Below are 26,267 nucleotides of genomic sequence, written 5' to 3'. Positions count from 1 at the left end.
ACAAAATGATTGACAAGATATCCTTTCTACCCTCAAGGGACTTGTTTTGGGGAAAAGATACTATCTCTACTGGCTCATTCTTCAGAAGTCTTTTTATTGCCACTCTATGCCTCAGTTCACCTATATAAAACCGTAAAAGTAGCCTCTTCTAGGACAAGGCTCAAGTATATCAAACGGATTCTTTTTTTTTTCTTTGAGACAGAATCTTACTTCATCGTACTCAGTACAGTGCTATGCCGTCACAGCTCACAGCAACCTCAAACTCCTGGGCTCAAGTGATCCTCTTGCCTCAGCCTCCCAAGTAGCTGGGACTACAGGTGCCTGCCACAATGCCTGGCTATTTTTAGAGACAGGGTCTCTCTGTTGTCAGGCTGGTCTCTAACTCCTGAGCTCAAGCAATCCGCCTGTCTTGGCCTTCCAGAGTATTAGGATTACAGGCATTAGCCATAAGTGATTCTTGAAAAAGAATGATGTATTGTTTCGGAGAATAATTATCATAGAAGTTTTAGAGGGGGAAACTCTTTAGAGATCATCTAGTCCCACTCATCCTTCCCACTGTCCCCACACTCCACTTTCCTACACTGAGATCCAAAGAGGTGAAGTATTGAAGCTTCTATCACATGTGTCTGCCACTGTATGAAAGCTCCGAGGAGCCAGAGGTCAATGTTTGTCTTGTTTAGCTTTGATACCCAAGGCACAACATCTGGCAAATAGCATGTAATCAAGAAATGTCTCTTTAATGAACACAAGAATAATGTGTCCAATATTTCTAATAGCTAACTAGAGCAGTACTAGGACTAAAACCTAGGTCCTTTGGGTGTCTCAGGACACTAGAGCACAAAGTTTAAAATCAGGAGAGCTGAAATGAACCCATATATCCTAACCCAGGAACCATATTTTGTTCATTTGGCATCATGGTTATAGATTTTGTCCTACTAAACAAAGAGCAAAAGACTGCCAGGCTGACCAGCAGCAAAGAATACCCAGAAGCTCTTTGGAATATATCCTTTATATCAATTTAATCTACAACCTTAAAATTTACCCTCAAAGGGATACTGAATCTAATGACACTTTTGCATTAAAATTTTTAGGGCATGCCAGGCGTGGTGGCTCATGCCTATAATCCTAGCACTCCGGGAGGCCGAGGGGGATGGATTGCTTGACCTGAGGAGTTTTAGACCAGTCTGAGCTAGATTCAGACCCCCCCCCTCTAAAAATAGCTGGGCTCTGTGGTGAGGATCTATAGTCCTAGCTACTGGGAAGGCTGAGGCAAGAGGATCGCTTGAGTATAAGAGTTTGAGGTTGTTGTGAGCTATGACACCCTGGCACTCTACCGAGAGCAACAAAGTAAGAATCTGTCTCAAAAACAAAAACAACAACGAAAAGGTTTTAGGGCACTGTGCCCTGTGCAGAACAATGAAAATATTTATTTATTAGCAAAGATTATTGCTTAATGTTTTCAAACCAAGTACTTAGTTATAAGGTTAATAATTCTAACACAATTCTAATCATGAAAGTATAAGAAATCATAGAATAGGGCGGTGCCTGTGGCTCAGGGAGTAGGGCGCCGGCCCCACATGCCAAGGGTGGTGGGTTCAAACCCGGCCCCGGCCAAACTGCAACAACAAAAAAACAGCCGGGCATTGTGGCGGGCGCCTGTAGTCTCAGCTGCCAGGGAGGCTGAGGCAAGAGAATCACATAAGCACAAGAGCTGGAGGTTGCTGTGAGCCGTGTGATGCCACGGCACTCTACCGAGGGCGGTAAAGTGAGACTCTGTCTCTACAAAAAAAAAAAAAGAAATCATAGAATAAGGCATATGACTACTTGTCAGGTTAACAAGGTAACAAAAGGATATTAAAGCTGTCACCACTCCTGTAGCAGCACCCATAGCAAAAGATCCACTGAAGATCCCAAGGAAGATTCCAATCGACTTGAACATGGCTGTGACATCAAAGGTGTGACTGTTATCTCCGGCTGGCTGGTATGCCACTATTGAGCTATAAAAGAGAGATTGCTCTTACTTCTAGAAGCAACTTATACTTTAAAAACATTGTCTAGTATAAAGCTTGAAAGATGAAATTAGAGGGAGGGGGGAAAAAAGCCCTACAACCTTTGGATTTGAATTGACAAAATAAAGACAAAAAGCTACTAAAACCCTGCAGTATATCCAGCTAGAAAAACAACTTGGCTTTTTCTTAAATGATAATTTCAGTAGATAGAACATTTTTAAAAGTCCTCTATATGAAAGTTGTACCAAGCCTTTTCTTCCATCCTCAAGATACTGTGCAGTATTATTCTTTTGTAATTCTGCTTAAGAATTACTAGTATTGAGTGCCCCAAAGCCCTAACATACTAATGGGAACAAACTAATGAAAAAATCCCATTTGTTTCCAACAGAAGCATAAGAATATAAAGGATATTGTTCAATACTCAACCTGGTCACATTTTATTTTTCCTATGGGAAAAAAAGGTGACTGAAGGACCCCTTCCAACTTTTAGAATACCAGAATGGGCCAAATGCCTAATATCTATTCACTCACTGAAACGGACTTTTATATGAAAAAGGGTTCAAAAAGCCTTCTAAGGAATTAGAATCCACTCAATAGCACTTTTCGCATAACCAGCTGGATCCTCTACCCCAAACTTCTGAAAGAAAGTCACTCTATACCAGGCCAAGACAGGCAATTACAGGAGACACTCTCCATCGTGAACTCATAGTCTAAACCTGGCCTGAAAAAGCTTCTTTTATAACAGTCACCCCAGGAAATAAAAATAGCTGAGAAAATCGCTGTTGCCAGCAGGTCTCTGGCAACAGTGCTTACCGTTATTAAATCAGTTCTCATCTCGGTTAATTGATGGACCAGCCTTATAAAAAGTCCAGACTCAAAGACATCATACAAGTCACGTCAAAGAAAAGGAGAAAAAACACATTCCTAAGAATATAATGAATTCTCTCTGTGGTTACTGCATTTTTTTTTTTTCTGATTCAAAGCTAAAAAAATGTGCTTGCTATACCATGTAAATTAAAACAAGTCCTTTTCATACTTCCCAGGTTAAGGAAAAAACCCAAGACCAAACTAAAATATTCTGATTTGTAGCTATTTTATGGAAGTATAGCATTAACATTAATTTCTGGTAATGGTATCTAGAAATTTCCGAAACTCAATCTGAATTGAAAATTTTAAATACTTGCGTTTAAATGTGTACTGTTTAACTGGATCATTTGGGGACTAGCAGATTTGATACTGTTTTGATCAATATGAAATGACCTTTACTATCATGCTAGCTTACCTAGGTATAAAGGTTCTCACCACCATGAATGAGATTTGACAATGTTATAACATTAAAATGTAGTAGTTGGCTGAAAAAAAGAAAGGATATTGCTACAACAACCTTCTTTCTCTTTCAAAATGCTGGCTGGAACAAAATATCTATGCCATGCCGCCTGAGGTTGTGTTCCCTGGATTAGTACATGCAAATCATTATTTCATTCTTTAATCACTAAAGTGTACAAGAACACATGTACATTTTATATGGACTGAGAACAGAAGAGAAGTTTGTCTTCTTCTTTTTAAGACAAATACTGGCCTCTGAATTGAAATCTTAATTCATCTTTTGTACATTTTAGCTTGAGGCAGCAACATATTCTTTAAATCCTGAAAGTAATATAATGTACAGTTTAGGGGGGGAAATTACCTCATCATTCCATTGCCCTGACAGATCTATTTTATTTTCCTTCTGTATTCCTTTCCCCTCTTTTTGTTACATGCATGCTAATTTGTGTCTAGTCATAATCACAGGAGAATATACAGTTCTGAATTTTGTTTCTACAAGTCGTGGTCTTTATAATTACAGTTAAAAATGGCCCAAATGTATATAGCATAATTTAACCAAACCATTTCCCCATTGTTAGAAAATTAAAAGTTGCTTTTAATATTTTTGCTACTGCAAATAACAGTATGGAAGAACATCGTTGTGCTTTCTACTGACTTTGGACTATTTCCTTGCATTGCCATTCTAAACTGGGGCAACAGAGTATTACCATACCTGTGGCTCTTTTTACATGTTGCTCCACTGCTTTCAAAAAGCCTTTGATTATGTTTTTGGAGGGAAATATGACAATATCTCTCAATTTTTTAATGATCATACCCATTGGCCTAGAAACTCTACTTCTAAAAAACAGCCTATTTTTGTGCCATAACTTTTCTTTTTTAATCAAACATTGTTAAAAAATGTATTATTTCTTTTTGATGAATGGTAAAGAAACTTGTTTATAATATACTCTGAATAAAAATTTTCCAATGTTATTGGGAAGAACACCATTTTAAAAAATATTTCAGATTAATATGAGGGTATGAACAATTAGGTTACATTGTTTGTGTTTGTTAGGTAAAGTCCTTGTTGTAGTTGTGTACCTCACCCAGGAGGTGTGCCATATACCCTTACATCATGCCTATTTGGTGCAAGCATACCAGTCCCCCTCCATCCTCCCCTTTCCTCCCACCAACTTAAATTCAATTGAGTTTTTCTCTTGTATGGGCATGTTTTTGTTCCTCTGCTGGCTTCATGTTAGTATTAAGTACACTGGATTCTTGCTTTTCCATTATTCTTTAATAAGTAGAATGTTCTCTTTTTTAAAAAAATCCCACATGGACCAGGCACAGTGGCTCACGCCTGTAATCCCAGCACTTGGGAGGCCGAGTCAGGTGGATTGCCTGAGCTCAGTTCGAGATCAGCCTGAGCAACAATGAAACCCCTGTCTCTAAAAAAATAGCCAGGTGTTGTGGTGGGCGCCTATAGTCCCAGCTTCCTGGGAGGCTGAGGCAAGAGAATTGCTTAAGCCCAAGAGTTTGAGGTTGCTGTGAGGTACGACGCCATGGCACTCTACTGAGGGTGACAAAGTGAGACTCTGTCTCAAAAAAAAAAAAAAAAACTACAGAAATATTATCAAAGATTCACAGCGATTTACACATAAGTATGTTCACTACCTATGCTAGTCATAATAATACAATATTAGGAAATGCCAAATACTAATCAACAGGGAATTAGAGAGATAAATTCATAATGCATTCATCCAATGGGATAATAAAGGTATTAATAGACAATGTCCAAGTGAAAAAAAAGCAAGTTACAGAAAAGTATGTATAGTACTATGTCTTTTATTATTTAAAAATTATTAATATACTTGTATATTAATATCTTGAAGGAAAAAGTCTGGATGAAAACCCTAATAGTGGTTATTTCTGAGCTGAAATTTCAGAAAATGTTTACTTTCTGAGTCAAATACTTTGAATTTTTGTCACAAGCATATATTACTTATTATCATCATAAATAATGATAAAAGGTAATACCAATTTCAATGTTAACAACAATGTATGAGTAGTCTAGTTTTACCACACCAGGGTTTCTCAACTTCAGCATTTTTTCTTTTTTTTGAGACAGAGTCTCCAGTCAGTGGAATACTATGCAACTTATACTTTATCTCTAACCAGACAGACTATACATAGCATACTATATCCATATTTATACATCTACCTCATACAGCATGTATGAGGGAACTTGTTTCACTTCACCCTCACCTGATTAAAAGTGACATTAAAAAACCCTAGAAACAATACCCTCAATGAATCCCCAACAATAACAAAAAAAAAAAAAAAAAACCAGAAACAAAAACAACTTCCAACATAAATTTCAAGAAGAGTTGCCTTGGGTGGCACCTGTGGCTCAAAGAAGTAGGGTGCTGGCCCCATATACTGGAGGTGGAGGGTTCAAATCCAGCCTCCGGCCAAAAACTGTAAAAAAAAAAAGAAGAGGTGCCTTAACCTCTTAAGAGTCAAACAGAACTTCAGAAAGGGGGTCCCCTCCACTTTGATGCAAGGCTGCTTATACAGAATATATATAGTAGATAATCATTAAACTAGCAGAATTCAACACAAAATAGACCATTTTTATCTAACCTACTTAAAAACACAGAAAAGGCAAATGAAAAATGATGATCAAGATACCACTGAGCATTCTAGCTAGTAACCTACCATAGCCAGCGATGGGACTGGTTTCTCTTCAGCTTCTGGACAGGTACACATTTGCTCAACTAACAAGTTCCCTGTTATGCTGACACTCTCCAGATATTGTCCTTCTCCACCAGAGTACCAGTGGATGCAATGACTTAATTTATCTCCTATCCATCTAGAATGTTACTAGCAATGTCCCATCCTTGGGGGAATTGAGAAAAGAGTTATTCATATTCTTTCCTATGAAGCTTCATCCTCTCACAAAACTCTTTTTGAGAAAGGCTGAAAGAGAAGGATGAGCATGGCCCCATGTACGAAGTGCTATGGAAAGGGCTTTCTGTTTTTAACACATTTATTCTTCACCAACACTGACATGTACACTCCCAAGCTTCAAATTTTCCACTGAGGTTTTCTTCTCCCTTTAACACTATTCATTTGTTCCTAAAATTGAAAGAAAGAGGTTACTTACATCCCCAAGCTCAAAATCTTTCAATGAAGGTTTTTTTTTTTTCTTAACACTGTTCAACTGTTTCTAAAATCGCAGGAAATGGGTTGCTTTATTAACGGAAAAAACTAAGGCATGGGACACATCAGTTTAAGATAGGACCACAACAGAGATTTTCTGACTCTTAATACGTTAGGGGAATGATAAAGGAATACTTACTAGTAAGATGATTAAACAGTAGAAGAATTATCTAGGACAGGGAATTGATGCTAAGAGTAACTGCCTGTAACTTATTCTCTTCACTTAGTGGTGCTTGTGACCTCACATGGACCTACATACTGGAAGCTTCAATAATCTCTGTAGCTTCTTTTTTTTTTTAAAAACACATAAGTTATAAGCACATTACCCACTTCTCCCTTCCTTTAAATAATATAAACTCTTACTTGGTACCAATCATCATTAAAAGGGCTTATATTCAGTATTGATATTAGTTATAGCCTATAGGTTTTATTTCTCAGGTTAAATTTATATAAGTCGTAGACAGACACAAAAATTCTAGAAATAAATATGGGGTGTAACATTTACATACATTGCATTCACAAAAAAGGATTTGACCTTCTGTACATCATCATACATATCATTTTAGGGATCAGTGTTATATCTCAGAAAGAACAATTTCCAACTTTGCAGTAAGGCAATAGGGATATCAGGCTGTATAAACCAGAGTCAGTGATTGTATGCCCTTTTATAATTAACAAAGTAGAAATTAAGAAGATAAATAAAGAGAAAATGTGAAGGGTTCTTACTTCTCTCTTACAGAAAGTTCTGGTATAAAGGCAACTGTCTATAGGGTTGGATTTTTGTTTAGTTAAGAGTAGGCCAACAGGATTAAGTTCTTCAGAGGTTCAGATCCATTTTTTCACCTGCAAACACTTTGTAATAACATGTATAGTACTTTCTATAATTAGATAAAAATACTGCTCACTTAATTATATTCAATAAAAAGTATATAGCTTAACACTTCTAAAGATTAAATGTTTCTGAAATGATTATGTTAAATAAAATAGACAAACTATAATGAGATATTTCTCAATTATCAAGTTGGTAAATATATAAAAGTTTGACAAATATTTTGTTGGTGGAGCTGTGAAGAAACAGACACTCCCATAATTTAGTGGTTAAAGTACAAAGTCGTATAATCCCTTTGACACCTAATTTAGCAATATCTACAAAATTATAAATATATTTACCCTTTAACTCACCAATCTCACTTCTGGGCATTCACTCTACTGATACATCTATGCATGTACAAAACAAAGTAGTTCATCATTGTAGCACTATCTGGGGCAGCAAAGAATTAGAAGCCCTTCAAGTGTCCAGCAATAGGAGAATAAACAAATAAACTATAGTACAGTTCATACACAGAATACTGTGTAGCTACAATGAATGAGAACACTCCCTATTGGTAGGGAAAATTCTCCAGAACATACTTATGTGAGAGAACATAAGTAGTATGCTGCTATTAAAATAAAAATGAGAGGTAAATAGATCACTTATTCATAAGTGTGCTTGCACTGAATAAAGAAATACTAGGATACACAAGAAACTAATAAAATGATTGTAAGGGGCTATGGGGACAGGTGGATAAGGATAAGAGTAAGAATGTGACTTTTCCAGTGTATAACTTTTTACATAGTTTTGGTTTTTGAATGATGTAAGTATATTATTTACCCCCAAATTAGATCTAATTAAAAAAATAAAACACTCAGGTTATAATGCTAAAACAGAATAGAAAATTATATAGACAATATAATAACTATGTAAAAATATCATACATAGAAAAAGGAAATGCCCTAGAAAATTTACAGTGATTGTCTTTAGGTAGGAGGAGTGCATATTTTTCATTTTTTCTTCCCTGAATTTCCCAATTTATCTATAAAGTATGTATTTCTTCAAGAGGGAAAAACATGTCTTGTTCTTCCAAATGTTTCCATTCACAATGCACTTTATTCAGTAAGTAACTTCCATTTCCTAGTACCCTCACATTTAATATTCAGAACATAATAAGAAAGCAGACACTTACGAGGACAGCACTATGGCAACAGCATCATTGAGGACACTTTCACCAAAAAGAAGTGCGTAGAGTTCAACATCAACTTGAAGCTCATGGAATATGGCAAGAACAGTCACTGGCAAGGGAAAAGAGTCAGAGGAATATTTACATGTGACAAACATAACTTACTCCCCTTAATAGATGATGAGAAGAGTTATATAGAAATTCATTTCTTCCTCTTAGAATTAAATCTTCATAAATATTCTCTTGCCATATTAAAGATTCAGTGATTTTATATCAATATTTTTCTTTTCCCTAATTGTGTGCATGCAACATCCCCTTTTGCTCTCTTAAAAGCAGTTGAAAATAACCTTGGAGGACTGAGTTGGCCTACATTCTTCAAGTAAATGTTAATGATCTTTTCTTGTATATTTCTTTTCCATACAGAATATAGTCAGAATTTCTTTTTTTTTTTTTTGTGGTTTGTTTTTTTGGGGCCGGGGCTGGGTTTGAACCCACCACCTCTGGCATATGGGACCGGCGCCCTACTCCTTGAGCCACAGGCGCCACCCTATTCAGAATTTCTTACAAATAAAGTAGTCTTAATCTTTAGTAAAGAAAAATATTATGCCCACGAATGGACTAGCAAATTGTAGTACATGTATACCATGGAATATTATGCAGCCTTAAAGAAAGATGGAGACTTTACCTCTTTCATGTTTACATGGATGGAGCTGGAACATATTCTTCTTAGCAAAGTATCTCAGGAATGAAAGAAAAAGTATCCAATGTACTCAGCCCTACTATGAAGCTAAATTATAGCTTTCACATGAAGACTATAACCCAACTATAGCACAAGACTATGGGGAAAGGGCCAAGGAAGGGGAAGGGAGGGGGGAGGTTTTGGTGGAGGGAGGGTAATGGGTGGGGCCACATCTATGGTGCATCTTAGAATGGGTACAGGCGATTGCACTAATGTACACAGCTATGATTTAACAATAAAAAAAAGAAAAATGTTATGAAAAACACCTGCTGCAAGCTTCATTTTTTTCCTTAAAGCCTTACACCTCACTCCTACTTGACTTACAAATTTCAAGCACACCAGTTTAGCAAAAACAGTACAAAATAAAAAAAAAAAAAGTTTAGTTTGGGGCTAGAGTAAAATTTATGACCGGAACTATAGCTGCTATCTTTGATGTAATATGAAGCCTACCAGGATATTACAGCTTGAAAAGCAAACAAACAAACAAACAAAAAACAACAACCAATTCTTTTAAGAAAGCAATCATGAGAATCCTTAGAATATCAGGTAAGACTGGAGTTGCATTAAAACTTTAATTGCTAGGTCACATACACCTTACTTGCTAAATAAATCCAAGCAGACATGAAATATTAATATAACCAGAGATGGGAGAGCCTTTTTAAATACCAACCATAAAAACAGGAAACTTGCATTTTAAAAGATACAGTCTCTACTGAAAAACATTGCAGCTGGAATATACTGATACCAAAGCTTATCAAAAGACAGGGAAAAGGAGGGGAGAGCAGTACTGCAGAATTTTGAAAAGACAACCAATGGCTTACTCTTCTAAGAGCAAGTAACAATCACAAAATAATAGAATTAGGGCCACTGCTTACATAATTCAGAAAAAAATAACTGTCCATCTGTATACAAGCAAAAGATTTTTGCTTGAGCTGTTCAGGCAATAGCCCTACCAAAACAAAATGAGAAGGTTAATGTAGCCAATCCAATCAACTTAGATTTCTCAAAGCCTTTGTAAAATCAAGGAACTTGCTTCTACTAAGAAGACACAGACACCAGAGACGACTGGCTCCTTGCAAAAACCATCCTACCTTCATGTTGATAATGGAAGCAGCTACAAACTTCAAGGAAGCAATTTGATTTCTAGTTTTAAAAATACTAACTTACACAAATGTCTCTCTTTAAAAGGGCCCTCTGACTAATCTTTCAAAACCATCTCTTATAAAGTAGAGAAGACATTTTTCTCCTTCCATAATGCCCTGTGTTATCAGAGTTAACAAGGGAATTCAGAGATAACCTTATGATCCTACCTTTTTAATTGTGCTAGATGACAATTAAAGAAGATGATTAACTTACAAGGTCAAAAAGTAAAACAGAACAAACTTTGATCAAGGTCCAAAGCCTAGTAAAAGAAAACTTCCATCCTTAGCTCATAAACTTCAGTCTATGTTCCTAACCCAACCTTTCATCCTACATTTTCTCCAAATTCCTAATCTGAATATAGCTGTTAAACTTAGCAATACTATGCTAGGATAACTAAGACCTAATGCAGTACAATTAAATTCATTCTATAACAACCTTTAAAAGATCTGACACTAAAAGCACAAGGGTACAAGCTGTGTTAATATCAAAACAATTTTACAACCTTAAGGTCAATTTTATAAAAACAATTCTTTAATGTATATTAAAGTCCACAAATGACCCAAAACCATACCCATATTAGCAGAACTACCTTCTAACAATCATTTAAAATGTTTTGTTCTTTTTTAACATTAAATGCAGATTGGGCGGCGCCTATGGCTCAGTGGGTAGAGCGCCAGCCCCATATACCAAGGGTGGTGGGTTCGAACCCGGCCCTGGCCAAACTGCAACAAAAAAATAGCTGGGCGTTGTGGCAGGCACCTGTAGTCCCAGCTACTCGGGAGGCTGAGGCAAGAGAATCACCTAAGCCCAGGATTTGGAGGTTGATGTGAGCTATGACACCATGGCACTCTAAGGAGGGTGACAAAGTGAAACTGTCTTAAAAAAAAACATTAAATGCAGATAGCTGCATATAAACAGATTTTTAGGGAATTGGTTCACAAGAAGTTTGAAAGAAAGCGTATTATTACCCAGTTTAACTAATCTATAATCTAGTTCTCTTTAATCCTTGAGGATAGAGATCAACCTGAATTTCTGAAGAAAATACTTTATAGCCCTTATCTAAGCAGCATCAATTTGTGGACCAGTAATAGATAAGTGTAATAAAATAGTAAAAGAATAAAAAATAAGCAGGTGATTAAGCCAAAAGGAATAATAAATTTTGTTTTATCCTCCACAATTGGAAAGTATAATAGTAGGGAAGTAATTAATCATGAATTCTATGCTTCAGAGAAAGAAATAACCACATGTGCTTTGACTATAAAACACCATACCTGAAGTACTTAAACTCCACTCATGTAAAACATACCTGGATCAGTTGCTGATACAATGGCACCAAACAGCAGGCAATCTGTGAAGTAGAAATCTCCAGCAAGCTGTCCAGTGACCTTCATCAGTGTTACACAGCCATACATTATTGACCTGTTCAATAAACATTTTCCTTCTTTAGAAGAAAATATCAACTGATAAAGAAGTTAGAATAAAGTAAGAACAGGAAGATGTGCCTACTGTAGTACTCTGTGATGAATCCCAAATTTAGTTTGTGTCATTTAAATATGGTAATACCTTGGCCTTAAGGAAAATTCAAACTTATTACTTATGTGAATACACGTTACTGCAAAAGTTCTTAGACACATTAAGAAATACAACACCAAACAAATAAAAATACATTATTTTAAAACTTCAATTTGAAGGCTAAGAAGTATTTTAAGCTTCAAATACTTACCCAATAACAAAACAAGAAATTGCTGTTCCAAGAAAAGCATATGCTAGGATAGACCCAAGGTTTCGAAAGAAATGTCTCTGACAAGAAAACAAAACAAAACGGTGAAACACTGTGTTAGAATACTTACTAATTATTTGAAAAAGAAAAGGTTTTCTGTTCTAGTGTGCTATAGCCAATGTTAAATGCATTATTCACTAGAAGAAATAAGTACGAGAAAGCATTCTCATATAGGCAGAACTTTCAGCATCTAAAAAGGATAAGGAGAGGAGAAAGGAAGAAAAGCTGGAAAGAACTGCCTGTCAAACACTTTAGTTTGAGGCTTTTGAAAGTATATGCAATACAAAAGCACTTACCCTTTTCAGGCTATAACCTGCATAGAATATAATTGGAGGAAGTAATATGTTGAAAAATACTTCCGGATCAAAAGTAACCTGTTAAAATAAAGAGTTCTCTTAGATGCATTCCATAGAAAGCCTCATATTACATTATCAAATCATCAAAATGAAAAAAGATTAAATGCTAAACTCATTAAAGGCAAGAACATTATTGTGATCACTTAACAATATTTCATACAGGATAGCTATTGTTCTACTTCTCAACAAAGACATAGTATTAGAACAATCAGTTAAGGCATATCTGTGGAAAGTCTGTTAAAACATTGATATTAAAACTCTTAAAAGTAGGAGAAAGCATGACCAGATCTTTGCTTTAAATAAGAGACCCAAAACTGCTACAATATTATTGTTGGCAAGAAAAAGCAGATTTCTTACCTAAATACATAGTTCATCTCTAAAGGTATATAACACAGCATTGTAATAAAAAGTTTCTGTACAATTCAGATTTCTAGTCCTGATAGCCCACTCATTTTAAGACTTTTTCCTCTACAAAAACTGCAGATGCCCCTCTCTGTTCACAAGGCTGCAGCAGAATCTAACGCAAACACAAAGCAGCTACACACATACCTATGCTAATGCTTCGTTTACTAGAACTTATAAGAAATTGGAATTTTGCACAAGTGAAAAGAAGTCTTGCTACAAAATAAACCTGAAGTTCATAGGAAATTTTAAAAGCATTAAAGATGGTTAACAACACAATGAAGTAGCTATAAAATTCCTGCCAATGTAGAAGGACAGGAGAAGTAATGGCAAACAGCCAAACATGGTTAAAAACAAAGAGATACAAGCAAAGTTGCACTGAGAAACCTCATGACAGAAAGAAAGTATAAAAGGGACAGGAGAAAGTAGCTCTAGGAACGTCTAGGAGCCAGTACCATTGCACCACCACCTCCTCCTTTGTGCACAGCATGGTACAATAATGCAGACTCACACTAAGGCCCTGGAAGCTGTGCCAGACTGTAAATCAAAGAAAAATGAAATAGTGCTCAGTATAGAACACAATCGAGGCAAGAAAAGATTCAAAGAAATATTAATGGACTATTTTAGGTAATATCAAATAAACCCAATGTACTGAAGTGCTATCAAAGTGAAAGGTCCATCTGCAAGCTGAAAGAAATGCTTATACATTGTGCTTAACTCAATCCTGGTCACCGCTTATCACAACAATTGTAAAAAATGCACAGTGAAACAAAAAGGTTTTATAGTACTTAGCTTCAATCAGAAAAAGAGATACACAGACATATCTATTTCGTCATATTATTACATTTGTTAAATTGAGGTTTTACTCCATTTTAAAAGACTAGTTATTTTAAATACCATTAAACATTATTACTTTTCTTCTGAATCATTTTGCTTAGTTATACACACACACAAAAAAAACACCTCAAACATTCCCTTTAAGTAAGCACTTACCTTTCTAAGCATTTCATTATCTTGAACGTTATTTAGTTCATGTGAACTAATCTCTCCTTTCAGCGTATACTCATAAAATTTTCCACTAACGTTTACCAATAAGGTAGTTGGACTTGACTGCACTTCACAGCTCAGGGTCACATTATTTACATCACTTGGAACATGAATGCCATACCGAAGAACAAGGCCCACCAAAAGACCTGGAAACAAAACAACATAAATTTTCCTTGGACACAGAGACTACTTCTGTACCCTCCACATAACTCTGGATTGATAACAGAAAATCTCTTATGATAGTTCCCTTTAGTTCAGGACCAATTTTTAGATCAAATGCTGTTCATTTTAAAGAATTAATTACTAAATTCAATCCCAGCTACCAATAAGACTGACAAGGGGGGATTGCTTGAGGCCAGGAGTTTGGAGACCAGTCTGGGTATCACAATGACACCCTGTGCCTCTAAAACAAAAATGAAAAATTTAGCTGGGTTCTGATGGCTTATGCCTGTAGTCCCAGCTACTCAGGAAGTATGAGGCTGCAGTGAGCTATGATCATGCTACTGTACTCCAGCCTACATAACAGGGCAAGGCCCCATCTCTTAAAAAAAGAAAAAATGAAGTATTATTAAATTCACACATCCAAGAGCCCAATCTTAACCCAGTAATAAAGGAGGGAAAAACCTTTTAGTCCCTCAGATAACAGTGCAGATCACTGCATTTCTAGATCAATATGTTAATTAAGTGATGAGAAAGATAACAAAATGAGAAAAAAAAACCTTCAAATCACCTGTACAAAGAATATACTCCAAGGCATCTTAACCTGACAGTGCAATCATGCTAGAAATAGGTTTCTGACCTCTGTCAATTCACTAGACTTAAAACATATACATTTCCCAAGTTTATTTCCACAGAACATGGCTAACCAAATACGTTAATACATATTTAACAAATTGGAACATCAATAATATTTATAGATTGATTTGAGTTCTGCTATTTAAAAGGACAGATTTTAATTTTAAAATATCTGCTTCAAAATCAAAACACAGAATAGAAGTACTGAATCTGGCACTATGAGATCAACATATTGCTAGGATTTTTCCTGGATCATCCTATTGATATTCAAATATGCATAATGCTCTAGGTACTGTAAACCTATACTGATCAAATGCGTCCATTTAATAATGGCTTTATCCATATCTAAGTCATATAATATAAAGTTTATCCTTTTAAACTGTACAATTCTGTGGTCTTCAGTACATTCACAAAGTTGTATATCAATCCCCAGCATCTAATTTTAGAACAGTTTCATCACCTCCTACCCACCCTCCCCTGTAAAAAAAGCCCCATACCTATTAGCAGTCACTTTCCACCCCTTAGTCCCTGGCAACCACTGATCTACTTTCTGTCTCTATGGATTTCCTATTCTGGACATTTCATATAAATGGAATCTTATAATATGCGCCTTTTGTATCTGGCTTCTTTTACTTTGCAAAATGTTTTTAAGGTTTATCAACATTGTAGCATGCATTAGAACACCACCCATTTAATGGCCACATAATAGTCCATTGTGTGGATCTATCTAAACAAATTGAATCTGAACTTCTGAAATTTTCCTTAACTCCAAGATGCACAGTATACTACTACTAGCTACATTTTCCCTTCCTATTGCCTTTCATTCTGACCAGTCAGTCATTCTTTTAATATTTGAATGAATGGAGTACTATACTAAGAAGGCCTCCAGGGTCCAGAGATGAAAACAGGGTCCCTCCTTCAAGGAATATCCAGTTAACTAAAGCAGACAAAAAAAAAATCATAATACAATATATATGTTTATAAAGTGTTATAAAAACAGAAAAGAGATACCTAACCAAGCCTGAGGGAGTAGGACATTAAGGAAGTCTTTCCAGAGATGTCACCTCTTCAAGTAACAAAACAGAAGGAAGAATATATTCCAGGTAGGGGAATAGTAGTACATATCCAGTCAAGGAAGGAGTGAACACAGCCCACTCAGGGAATCATAAGTAATTCAGTAAAGCTGGCTTATAAAGTGCCAAGAGCTGTTTGAAAGATCAGCAAGGAGCTGAATCATAAAAGACCTTATATGTTGGGGAAGGGAGTTTGGATTTTATCCCAAAAGCAAAAGGAAATCATAGAAGGGTTCTAAGTAGGGGTCTGACATCAACTTCTATTTTAGAAAGACTGGTTTAGACTAGAGAGGATCTTAAAGGTTAGCTACATGGCCACTGCAGTCATTCAGGCAATAAGGGCTCTTAGGATCTAGTCTCAAAAAGTAGTGACAGGAAAGAAGAAGGATTTTTAGAAGCTATTATATTTTAGAAAGATTTAGTAACTGAGTAGAACAGAGTAGGGGAAAGGGAGATGAAAGACCGAGAGCCTTAATTGACTTGGTAACAGGGTGGGTAAGTGTCCTCCTGAGCACTAGGTAAAGACCAGGGCCAATCAATGAGGCAGGGAGGAAAAAGAGAAGTTCAGTTTGGGGCATGTTGAGCTTAAATGTACTTGTGACACATGCAGGATCTGGGCTCAAGAAGTAAGATCTCAACTGGAGATATTTTCTGACTTAGCAGTCATAAGACGGTTGATATCAGGTGCAAATGAAATCAAAAGGGGAGCAAATACAATGGCAAGAAGACTATGGAGATATAGGGTGGGGTTTTATCCCTTAATAGCCAACATTAAGGGGCTGGATGAATGAGTCTGAGTAGGAAAAGCTGCAGGAGTAGAAAGAGAAAAGGAAGCACTGGAGGCAAAGAGGTTAGGAAGTGAAAATTTCATTGTTGAGAAGGAGAAAGTGATGAAAACTAATTGAATATTGCAGCATCAAGTAAGGTGGGCATTGAAAGTATCCATTGGGTTTGGCAAAAAGAAGGTAATGGGCGACCTTCATAAGAGCAGTTTCAGTTGAATAGTAGGGATAGAAGGCAGACATGAGTGAGAAGTGAAGAAGCAAAAACAAGGGGGTGTAAGGGCAGTAGTTAGACAGGAAGAGGGGAGGGAGCAGAGATGAGGAATCCTTCTAGTCAACTTGCAGTCACATACGTTTTTAGAGTAGTAATGATTAACTGGTGAACAGTACCATGACACCAACTTTTAAAATGTTTTAACAAAGCTTCTAATTTAAAATAGATGAAAGATACTCTCTGAAAATATCTCACCTCCAAAAAACAAAATAAAAAGTGACTGCTGGCTATCAACTGTGCTTAACAGACATAGGAGAGAAAAGGCTACAAATCCAGTCATTCTGCCTATTTGATATAGAAACAGCTTATTCCACAAAACCAAATTAAGAAGCTCAGTAGAAGCTGTCCTTGTATTTACATGCAAAAGTCACAGACAAGCTACTACAAATACTAATAACAGTAGCATAAATTCTTTCCATGTCCTCAAGCCCACCTATGCAGGAACGATATCCACTGGTTCTATTACTTGCCTAGCCCTGTGGTGAAGCATCACTAGGTGCCGTCAGGAAGGCTCAGCACTTGAACAAATTTGAAACACTCACCTTGGCAGATAAAACAACATAATGGAGAATAATTACTTAGGTTGGAAAAAAATCAAGATCCTTTTATTACAGCATCAGCCATCTAAAAAAATGAAATTTCTTTGAAAAAGTTGACAGATCAAGTTAACATGGGTTCCTAAAAAGGCCAAATCCTAATCAAAACAAAGAGAATGTTTTGTTAAGAGAATAAAATATGGCCCAGCGCCGTGGCTCATGCCTGTAATCCTAGCACTCTGGGAGGCTGAGGCAGGAGGATCCCCTGAACTCAAGAGTTTGCAACCAACCTGAGCAAGAGCAAGACTCCATCTGTCCTAAAAATAGAAAAATTAGCTGGGCCTGGTGGTGTATCCCCATAGTTTCAGCTACTCAGGAGGTTGAGGCAGGAGGATGGTTAGAGCCTAGGAGTTTGAGGTTTCTGTAAGCTAGGCTGACACCATAGCACTCTAGCCTGGGCAAGAGAGTGATACTCTGTCTCAATAAATAAATAAATTTAATCTAATTTTTAAAAAGAAGATAGCAGAAACTTCTAGCCTCTTATATAGAGAGGAAGAAAGAAACATTGATATTATGAAATTTAAAGTCAGTACCAAAAGGCAACAAAGAACACAAGTACAAAGAGATAACACTGACAAAACAGGGAAGTTCTATCCCTCCTCCACATTCCTAACTGGTGCTGGTAAACCTCCCAGTGATAAGGAACTCGGCATCACTCAAGCCTCCATCACTGTTTGATTCTCCCAGTCAGTAGAAACTGGTTTTCTCATGGATTCCAGCCCATTATTCTAGCCTATCATACCTGAAGCCTCCAATAGTCAAAAATATGGAAGGAATATCACTGGGGCATTCAGTGTGGCCAAAACTGACCAAATTTCCACAGATTAAAAAGTGTGTATAAACATTACTTGCTTGAAGAACACTGTTAGATTCTGTGTTAAAAGCTAATTCAACTTCAAGATAGCCAAGCCTTTTGCTGACCCTCTGGTTAGCTTTACATGCATTTCTTCATTCATCTCTCTGTCTCCCAGCACATTCTTCACAGTAGTTCTTCAGGCTTTTATCCTCTTTCTTGAGTCCTCAACCCCACTGCCCACTTTTCTGAAAAAGTAGGGTGTCTTAATTACATAGGCTGTCTTAATTACAAGTCTCTCCTTCTCAGTATAAATTCACTTATCTTCAACTCCCCTCTCAGGAAAAGATAAATCTCTTTCCAAGGAAAATCTTTCACCTAGGACCTTAAACCAATCCCTATCTTGTTTTTTGCATGTATCATTTGATCCTCTTAGCCTTATGACATGGATACTACTATAAATCTATCATTCTTTCCCCATCTATAAAATTGGGATAAATGGCTGGGTGCAGTGGCTCATGCCTGTAATCCTAGTACTCTGGGAGGCTGAGGCAGGTGGATTGCCTGAGTTCAGGAGTTGGAGACCAACCTGAGCAAGAACAAGACTCCAACTCTACTAAAAGTAAAAAAAAAACAAAAACAAGACTAGCCAGCTGTTTTGGTGGGTGCCTGTAGTCCCAGCTACTTGGGAGGCCAAGGCAAGAGGATCACTTGCGCCCAAGAGTTTGAGGTTGCTGTGAGCTATGATGCCATGGCAACAGAGTGAGACTCTGCCTCAAAAAAAAAAAAAAAAAAAAAAGTAGGGGGATAAATGACTTGCCTGACATTGTCATCAAGTAATAAAAAACCAGAATTGAAATCTAGATTTTCTGTTTCCAACGCCTCTGTATATTCATCCCTCAGTATTCCTGGGAGGTTTGTTCCAGGATCCGTTGAAGATACCAAAATCCACAGATGCTCAAGTCCCTGATATAAAATGGTATAGCATTTGCATGTAACCTAGACACATCTTCCCATATACTTTAAATCATCTATAGGTTACTTACAGTGTAAATAGTTATGTTGCATTGCTTATTTTTTTTTCTTTGCAGTTTTTGGCCAGGGCTGGGTTTGACCTCGCCACCTCCAGCATATGGGGCCAGTACCCTACTCCTTTGAGCCACAGGCACTGCCCTGTTGCACTGCCTTTTAAAAATGTATTATTTATTGTTGTATTGTTATTTATTTTTACTTTTTTAAAACATTTTCGATCTGTGGTTGGTTAAATTCAGGGATATGGAGGGCCAACTGTAATTTTCTAATCATCTCTTTGCTCTCACGTGATCACTACCACCTGCTTCTCCAGAGGTTCTCTTGGAGAATCAGAATGGTTTCGGTCTCCATTCTCTCATAGACTTCCTTCACAATCTACCTTCAAAACCACTACAACTTTAAGTATTATCACTTTATATGTTTGGTATTTTTGAGACTGAGTACACTGTGGGAGAAAAAGCACAAGTCTGGAAGTCAGACAATTGTATGAATTCTAGCTTTCCATCAAGTTCTAGTCTGTGACCTTTTCTCATAGGCAGTGATGAAAATAATAACCAAATTTAACTATATAGTTAAGTTTTACCTCTTTGACATGAGGAAATATGGTTTAAGGGCTAAGAGAGTGTGGTTTTTGAGCCAGACTGACTGGATCCGAATCCTGGCTCAATATTCATAAGTTACTTATCTGACTTTAGGCAAGTCTTATAACTTCTCTGAGCCTCAATTTTCTCATTCATAAAATGGAAAAAATAATAGTATCTATCTTACAACGTTTTTACAAGGTTTAAATAAAATGCTACTTACAAAGTGCTTTAGCACAGTGTCTAACACATTGCAATGCTCAATAAACATTATATATTAAGCCACCAGATTATAAGTGTTTTGTGGGCAGGGACTATGGCTCATATCTGTATTTCTCATTAAATCCCATAGATTGTAGACATCTAATAAATGTTTATTGAAGAACAGCCAGGCATGGTGGCTCACACCTATAATCCTAGCACTCTGGGAGACTGAGGTAGATGAATTGCTTGAGTTCAGGAATCGGAAACCATCCTGAACAAGAGCGAGACCCCATCTCTACCAAAAATAGAAAAACTAGCTGGGAGTTATGGCAGGTGCCTATAGTCCCAGCTACTCCAGAGGCTGAGGCAAGAGAATCTCTTGAGCCAAATAGTTTGAGGTTGCTGTGAGCTACAATGACACAACAGCACTCTACCCAGGGCAACAGAGCATCACCTGGAAGTCACGCTGAAAAATAAAGCTTAAAATAATATAGCAATGCAATAATTTTGATGATGTTAGAGTTGTAAGAAATAAATGACAGATAGTAATTAGAATTTAAAAACGGCAATAGAGTGAGATTCTGTCTCAATAAAAAAAGTTTATTGAAGAAATCACATTAGCTAAGTCTAGGACTTTGGGTGCCTGGAGTTTAATGCAAAACAAATATTTTCTTCCATCTTTTGCTTTTTATACCATCTATAAGTATACAGCAATGAGTGATCACTTTTCAGACTTAATTAACTACCTGGACAATGTTTACAAACAGTGACTCACTTTTAAGCTTCTTAAGAAAGCTCGCCCTGTGAATAAAACACGTGGGTGCTTTGAGATTATGTTTGTAACTGGAGCAATTAGTCTATATTACAACGTACAAACTGACCACATTGGCAATTTAGACATATTTTTATACCCTTGCTTTTTAAAAAGATAAAGACAAAGCTTATTTTTAATAGCATTTTTCCATGATTTAAGGACCTTAACTGGCATCATAAGAAAAAGATCACCGGCTCGGGGCCTATAGTTCAGCAGCTAAGAGTGCCAGCCACATACACTGGAGCTGGTGGGTTCAAATCCAGCCTAGGCCTGCCAAACAACAATGACAACTGCAACTAAAAAATAGCCGGGCATTGTGGCGGGCACCTGTCCCAGCTACTCAGGAGGCTGAGGCAAGAGAATTGCTTAAGCCCAAGAGTTGGAGGTTGCTGTGAGCTGGATGCGAGGGTGACAAAGTGAGACTCTGTCTCAAAAAAAAAAAAAAAAAAAAAAAAGAATAGGGCGGTGCCTGTGGCTCAAGGAGTAGGGTGCAGGCCCCATATATCGGAGGTGGTGGGTTCAAACCCAGCCTGGCCAAAAACTGCAAAAAGAAAAAAAAGAGAATAAGATCACCAGTGAGCTGAATCTTGCAGGTCTAGGCATTCCCTTTTCACCTGGAAGTCATGCTGCAAAATAAAGCTCTTAAAATAATATACCAATGCAATAATTTTGATGATGTGAGAGCTATAAGAGGAGATAAATGACTGATAGTAATTAGAATTTAAAAACTTCAATTTCCATGGTATTGAAAATACCTTGGCCCATGGGCGGCGCCTGTGGCTCAGTGAGTAGGGCACCGGTCCCATATGCCGAGGGTGGCGGGTTCAAACCCAGCCCCGGCCAAACTGCAACAAAAAAATAGCCGGGCGTTGTGGCGGGTGCCTGTAGTCCCAGCTGCTCGGGAGGCGGAGGCAAGAGAATTGCATAAGCCCAAGAGTTAGAGGTTGCTGTGAGCCGTGTGACGCCACGGCGCTCTACCCGAGGGCGGTACAGTGAGACTCTGTCTCTACAAAAAAAAAAAAAAAAAAAAGAAAATACCTTGGCCCAATTCCATCTGTTCTTGAACTGGATTTGAGAGTTAGTCAGGAGGCTGGTTAGTTTACAGTACCCACTGTCCATACTGAGAAAATGGGACAAGCTAAGAAATGCCAACTCAACCCCAGATATGAGCCCCAGATTTGTACTTTATTTGCACAAGAGATGCCCTTCTTTTTCCTTCACAAAATACTAACACTACTAAGGTACTCTATCACCTTTTATTAACTTAGAAACTTCATCCTAGCACTCTGGGAGGCTGAGGCAGGTAGATTGCTTGAGCTTAGAAGTTTGAGAGCGGCCTGAGAAGAGGGAGACTCCATCTCTATTAAAAATAGAAAAATTAGCCAGGTGTTGTGGCAGGTCCCTGCAGTCCCAGCTACTCAGGAGGCTGAGGCAAGAGGATCTCTGGAGCCCAAGAGATTGATATTGCTGTTAGGTATGATATGCCATGGCACTCTCCCCAGAGCAATAGAGTGAGACTTTGTCTCAAAAAAAAAAAAAATTAGAAACTTCATAAAATGCCATCAGTCATTCTACTTTTCTACTTTAGTTCAAGAGTTAGATGAAGTTGGGCGGCGCCTGTAGCTCAAGGAGTAGGGCGCCGGTCCCATATGCTGGAGGTGGCGGGTTCAAACCCAGCCCCAGCCAAAAACCACAAAAAAAAAAAAAAAAGAGTTAGATGAAGTTAATGAGATCAGCTACCAAAGAACAAATATTTTCAGGGCAATTCAAAGTCCCTATTTGATTTTTTTGTAAATACTATGTTTTCCTCTTAAGACTGAGAAATGCTAGGCTTGGTGGCTCATGCCTGTAATCCTAGCACTCTGGGAGGCTGAGGTGGGTGGACTGCCTATGCTCAGGAGTTCGAGACCAGCCTGAGCAAAAGCAAGACCCCATCTCTAAAAATAGCCAAGTGTTGTGGTGGGCACCTGTAATTTTAGCTACTTAAGAGGCTGAGGCAAGAGGATCACTTGTGCCAAAGAGTTGGAAGTTGCTGTGAGCTATGACACCACAGAACTCTACCGAGGGAGACAAAATAAGACTGTCTCAATAAAAAAAAAGACTGAGCAATCAGAAGAACTGGTGTGAGCATAACCAGAGAAAACGCAGTTATAACAGCAATAATAACAATAATAATAGTACTCCTATTGCTTTCAGAGCATTTACTTGGAGGTCAGATACTAGGCTAAAAACATTTCTTCCTCACAATAATCTTACTATCATTCTAAATATATAAGTGAGGGTAAAAGAGGGTAAGTGACTTGCCTTAGACCACACAGAGCTGTTGGCACAGTGGGACAAGAATCTCGGTCTGACTCTAAAAAAGGGTTGGAAAACTCAGCCCTTGGTTCTTTGTTATATGGTACAAAAGATAAGAATGGTTTTTACCGGGTGGCGCCTATGGCTCAAGGAGTAGGGCGCTGGTCCCATATGCCAGAGGTGGTGGGTTCAAACCCAGTCCCAGCCAAAAAAAAAAAAAAAAAAAAAAGAATGGTTTTTACCTTTTTAAAGGATTGTAAAAAAATAAAATAAAGAGCAAAATCTAACCAGAGACCTGGATATCTATGTACTACAAAGTTGAAAATCTTTACTATCTGGCCCCTTACAGAAAAAAACTCCCTGATCTCTAGTCTAAGGCCTTGTACCTTTAACCACATCATATTATCTGTCTCTATAAGGAAGAGGTATCTGTGATCAGTTCCTTATTTTAACACCATAATACTGATACGCATTTAATCAAATTTAAGATGCCATTATTTTCTTTGTATGGCCTGTCTATAAATTCCTTAATGGCAAGTGTTTTATACCTCTTTGTATTTTCTGTGCATAATACATAGTAGGTTGATCAACAAATGTTTGTTGAGGATAGTAAATAAATCACTGTTACACAGAAAATTATGTAGAAATGTATACCTTATCTGGTCAATTTGGTTTAAGGTGTACTGCACTGCAAATAAAATACAAAACATATTAAGTATCAAAACCACTAATATGTCTAAATACCTAGGAACCATAGAGAGCAGAAATATTTTACACAAAGGCTTAGAATTTTCCTAAGGTACAAGACTACCTTTCTTTGCTATCCTCGAGATGCACATTCCAAAAGTCTGGCTGCGGGGTGGTGGGGGGGCAGTGGGGGACAGGGGTGTGTGCATTGAGAAATGTCTTTTTGCACCAAAGCTTCATTTACCTATCTGCTAGTCGCAGAGACAAATCTCAGCAAGCTTATCACTTTAAGACTGTTTCAAATGAAGATAATCTTCACGCAGGTACTGCCCTCACTTCTTCAGCAATACTCTCACAGTCAGATAAAGGCAGTCGGCAATAGGTATCTCTTCCCTTCATGAGGCCCCAGCACACTTCAAAATACTTCTGAGCCCATGTTTTGATTTACTCTTCTCGCCTCATCACCAACAAATAATAAACAAATAAATAAATAAAGCTCGAAAGAAAGCACACCGAGACGCAGAACCGAAGCCATTTATTCAACAATCTGTCAATAACCTGATGGCAACAGCAAGCCACCCATACTGCATATGCGTGGTTTTGTAATTACTGTTTGTCTGAACTGTCCTGATCATAGTATAGTACACCACACTGTTAGAAGAACCTTAACTCTTCCTCGTCCTCACTTCTGTACGCCTGAACTGGAAGGGTCAACCATACGCATCCGTATCAGATATTACAGGCATAGTACGACAAACAGGACGTAATTAAAAATGCCCTAAGCCTTTTACAGCCTATCTCACATTCAGGGTTTTACTCCGGCTCCACAAGAGTATGGTTCTCATCTTCAACCTCTAAAGGACAGGGCGGTAGCAAGAGCTGGGTGATGAGTAAAGGTCGACTCTGGCTCCAAAAGAACGCCAGATTCTGGGCAGTAGAGATACTACCGCAGATTCAATGAACCTTAAACAAATTGATACCTCTGGGAAACCATCGCAAGGGTGTCCTCCCCTCCCCCAGCCCCCAGAACAATCCAAGACCCTGCACCCCCCCTCCCATCTCCAGCCTGGGTCCCGAGCTCAGCAGGCAGAGAAAGGGGGGAGAGTGTGGAGGAAAAAGGGGGTGGGGTCGGAAGCTAGAAAGGTGTGGAGAGGCAGAGAAAATGGGGGGATGAGGCAAAGGAGGAAAAGGGGTGAGGCAGAGAACGGGGGGTGGGGGGACGTAGCAGGAAAAAAAAGGGGCCAAAGCAGAGAAATGGAGAAGGGGGGAAGGCGAGGCAGAAAATGGAAGGAATGAGAAAGGGAGCCGAACGTAGGCCAGGGAAGGCCAGGAGAGGAGGAGAAGCTGCCGGCAGGCAGAGAAAGGGGCAACGCCAAGAGACTGACAGGGATTCAGGCACTTGCCATAAATCATAGCCAGGCCGGTTTCGTGCAGGAAGCGGGCCCGGCGGTGCTTGAAGAGCCAGATCGTGAGAATGGTGAGGGTGAGCAGCAAGATGAAGATAAGCAAATTGGCGCTGTCCTGCCGGTGGCTCTCTTCGGCTTGCTTCTCGGACACGATCTCCTCGTCCATGGCTCTAGCTGCTCCGCCAGCGCCGTCCGACGCCCCTGCCCAGTCAAAGACGCCCACTAAGAGGAGCAACCAGACGGGTCGCACGAACTGGCGAACCCGGAGGCTGCCGCCAACGCCGCGGCGAAGAGCTGCCCGCCGCCAGCCGCGCCGAGCCATGTCTCCCCCCGCCCCCCGCCCCTCTCCGCACCCGCAGCCGCCCGCGGTCAGACCACTCCCCGAGGGCTCACGGGAAAGGGGCGGAGCCCGAGGGAAGCCGTCGGAGGCGCGCCGCCGCCGTTCTTAAAGGGGCCGCGGCATCACCAGCCCACTCTTAACCTCTTTGCCCTTCGGCCTCATCTCTCAGGCGCTTCCCGGAACGAAAGGCCGTCGAATCTAGTCCACTGACCTATGCTAAAGAAACATCCACTCACTGTAATCAAGCAGAGGCAGATTGCACTCTGTATTCTTTGATCCTATTCTTAGAGCTATCAGGGGAATCGATCTTTCATAACCTCTGAATATCGTCCCCCAGTGTCTCTTAACAGGATAAGTTGTCCCCTTGGGAGTGGACTCAAATCTCCATTTCTAAATTTAAATCGCATTCTCCTTGTTTTGTCCTCATTGGAGAAAAACAACACTGTAGTATTGTAGAATTAATTCAAAGGCGTGGAGCGTGTGTGTATGTGTGTAGTCAGTTTTCTTTACATCTAAACACCTGACATAAGTCATCTCTCACGTCAGAAACCTGTACAGAGAAACTCATCAACCTCTCAAAGACTCAGTTTTT

General features: G+C 38.5%; 1 protein-coding gene across 2 annotated transcripts in view; it reads right to left on the bottom strand.

The window, feature by feature from the left end:
• Window positions 1-25,720, bottom strand: part of SLC9A6 (solute carrier family 9 member A6) — a 68,863-nt gene extending 43,143 nt beyond the window's left edge. For both annotated transcript variants that reach the window (XM_053579951.1, XM_053579950.1), the window contains exons 1-7: window positions 25,333-25,720; window positions 13,947-14,146; window positions 12,492-12,569; window positions 12,139-12,215; window positions 11,722-11,834; window positions 8,540-8,645; window positions 1,856-1,997 (exon numbers count right to left, since the gene is read on the bottom strand). In XM_053579951.1, coding sequence (XP_053435926.1) covers window positions 1,856-1,997; window positions 8,540-8,645; window positions 11,722-11,834; window positions 12,139-12,215; window positions 12,492-12,569; window positions 13,947-14,146; window positions 25,333-25,657 — 1,041 coding nt within the window. In that variant the 5' untranslated portion in view covers window positions 25,658-25,720. The remainder of the gene's footprint in view (window positions 1-1,855; window positions 1,998-8,539; window positions 8,646-11,721; window positions 11,835-12,138; window positions 12,216-12,491; window positions 12,570-13,946; window positions 14,147-25,332) is intronic.
• Window positions 25,721-26,267: the final 547 nt, after the last annotated feature.

Source organism: Nycticebus coucang, chromosome X, assembly GCF_027406575.1.
Source record: "Nycticebus coucang isolate mNycCou1 chromosome X, mNycCou1.pri, whole genome shotgun sequence".
Classification (NCBI taxonomy): domain Eukaryota; kingdom Metazoa; phylum Chordata; class Mammalia; order Primates; family Lorisidae; genus Nycticebus; species Nycticebus coucang.
Note: the sequence above shows the minus strand (reverse complement) of the source record. Positions and strands in the feature narration are given on the sequence as shown.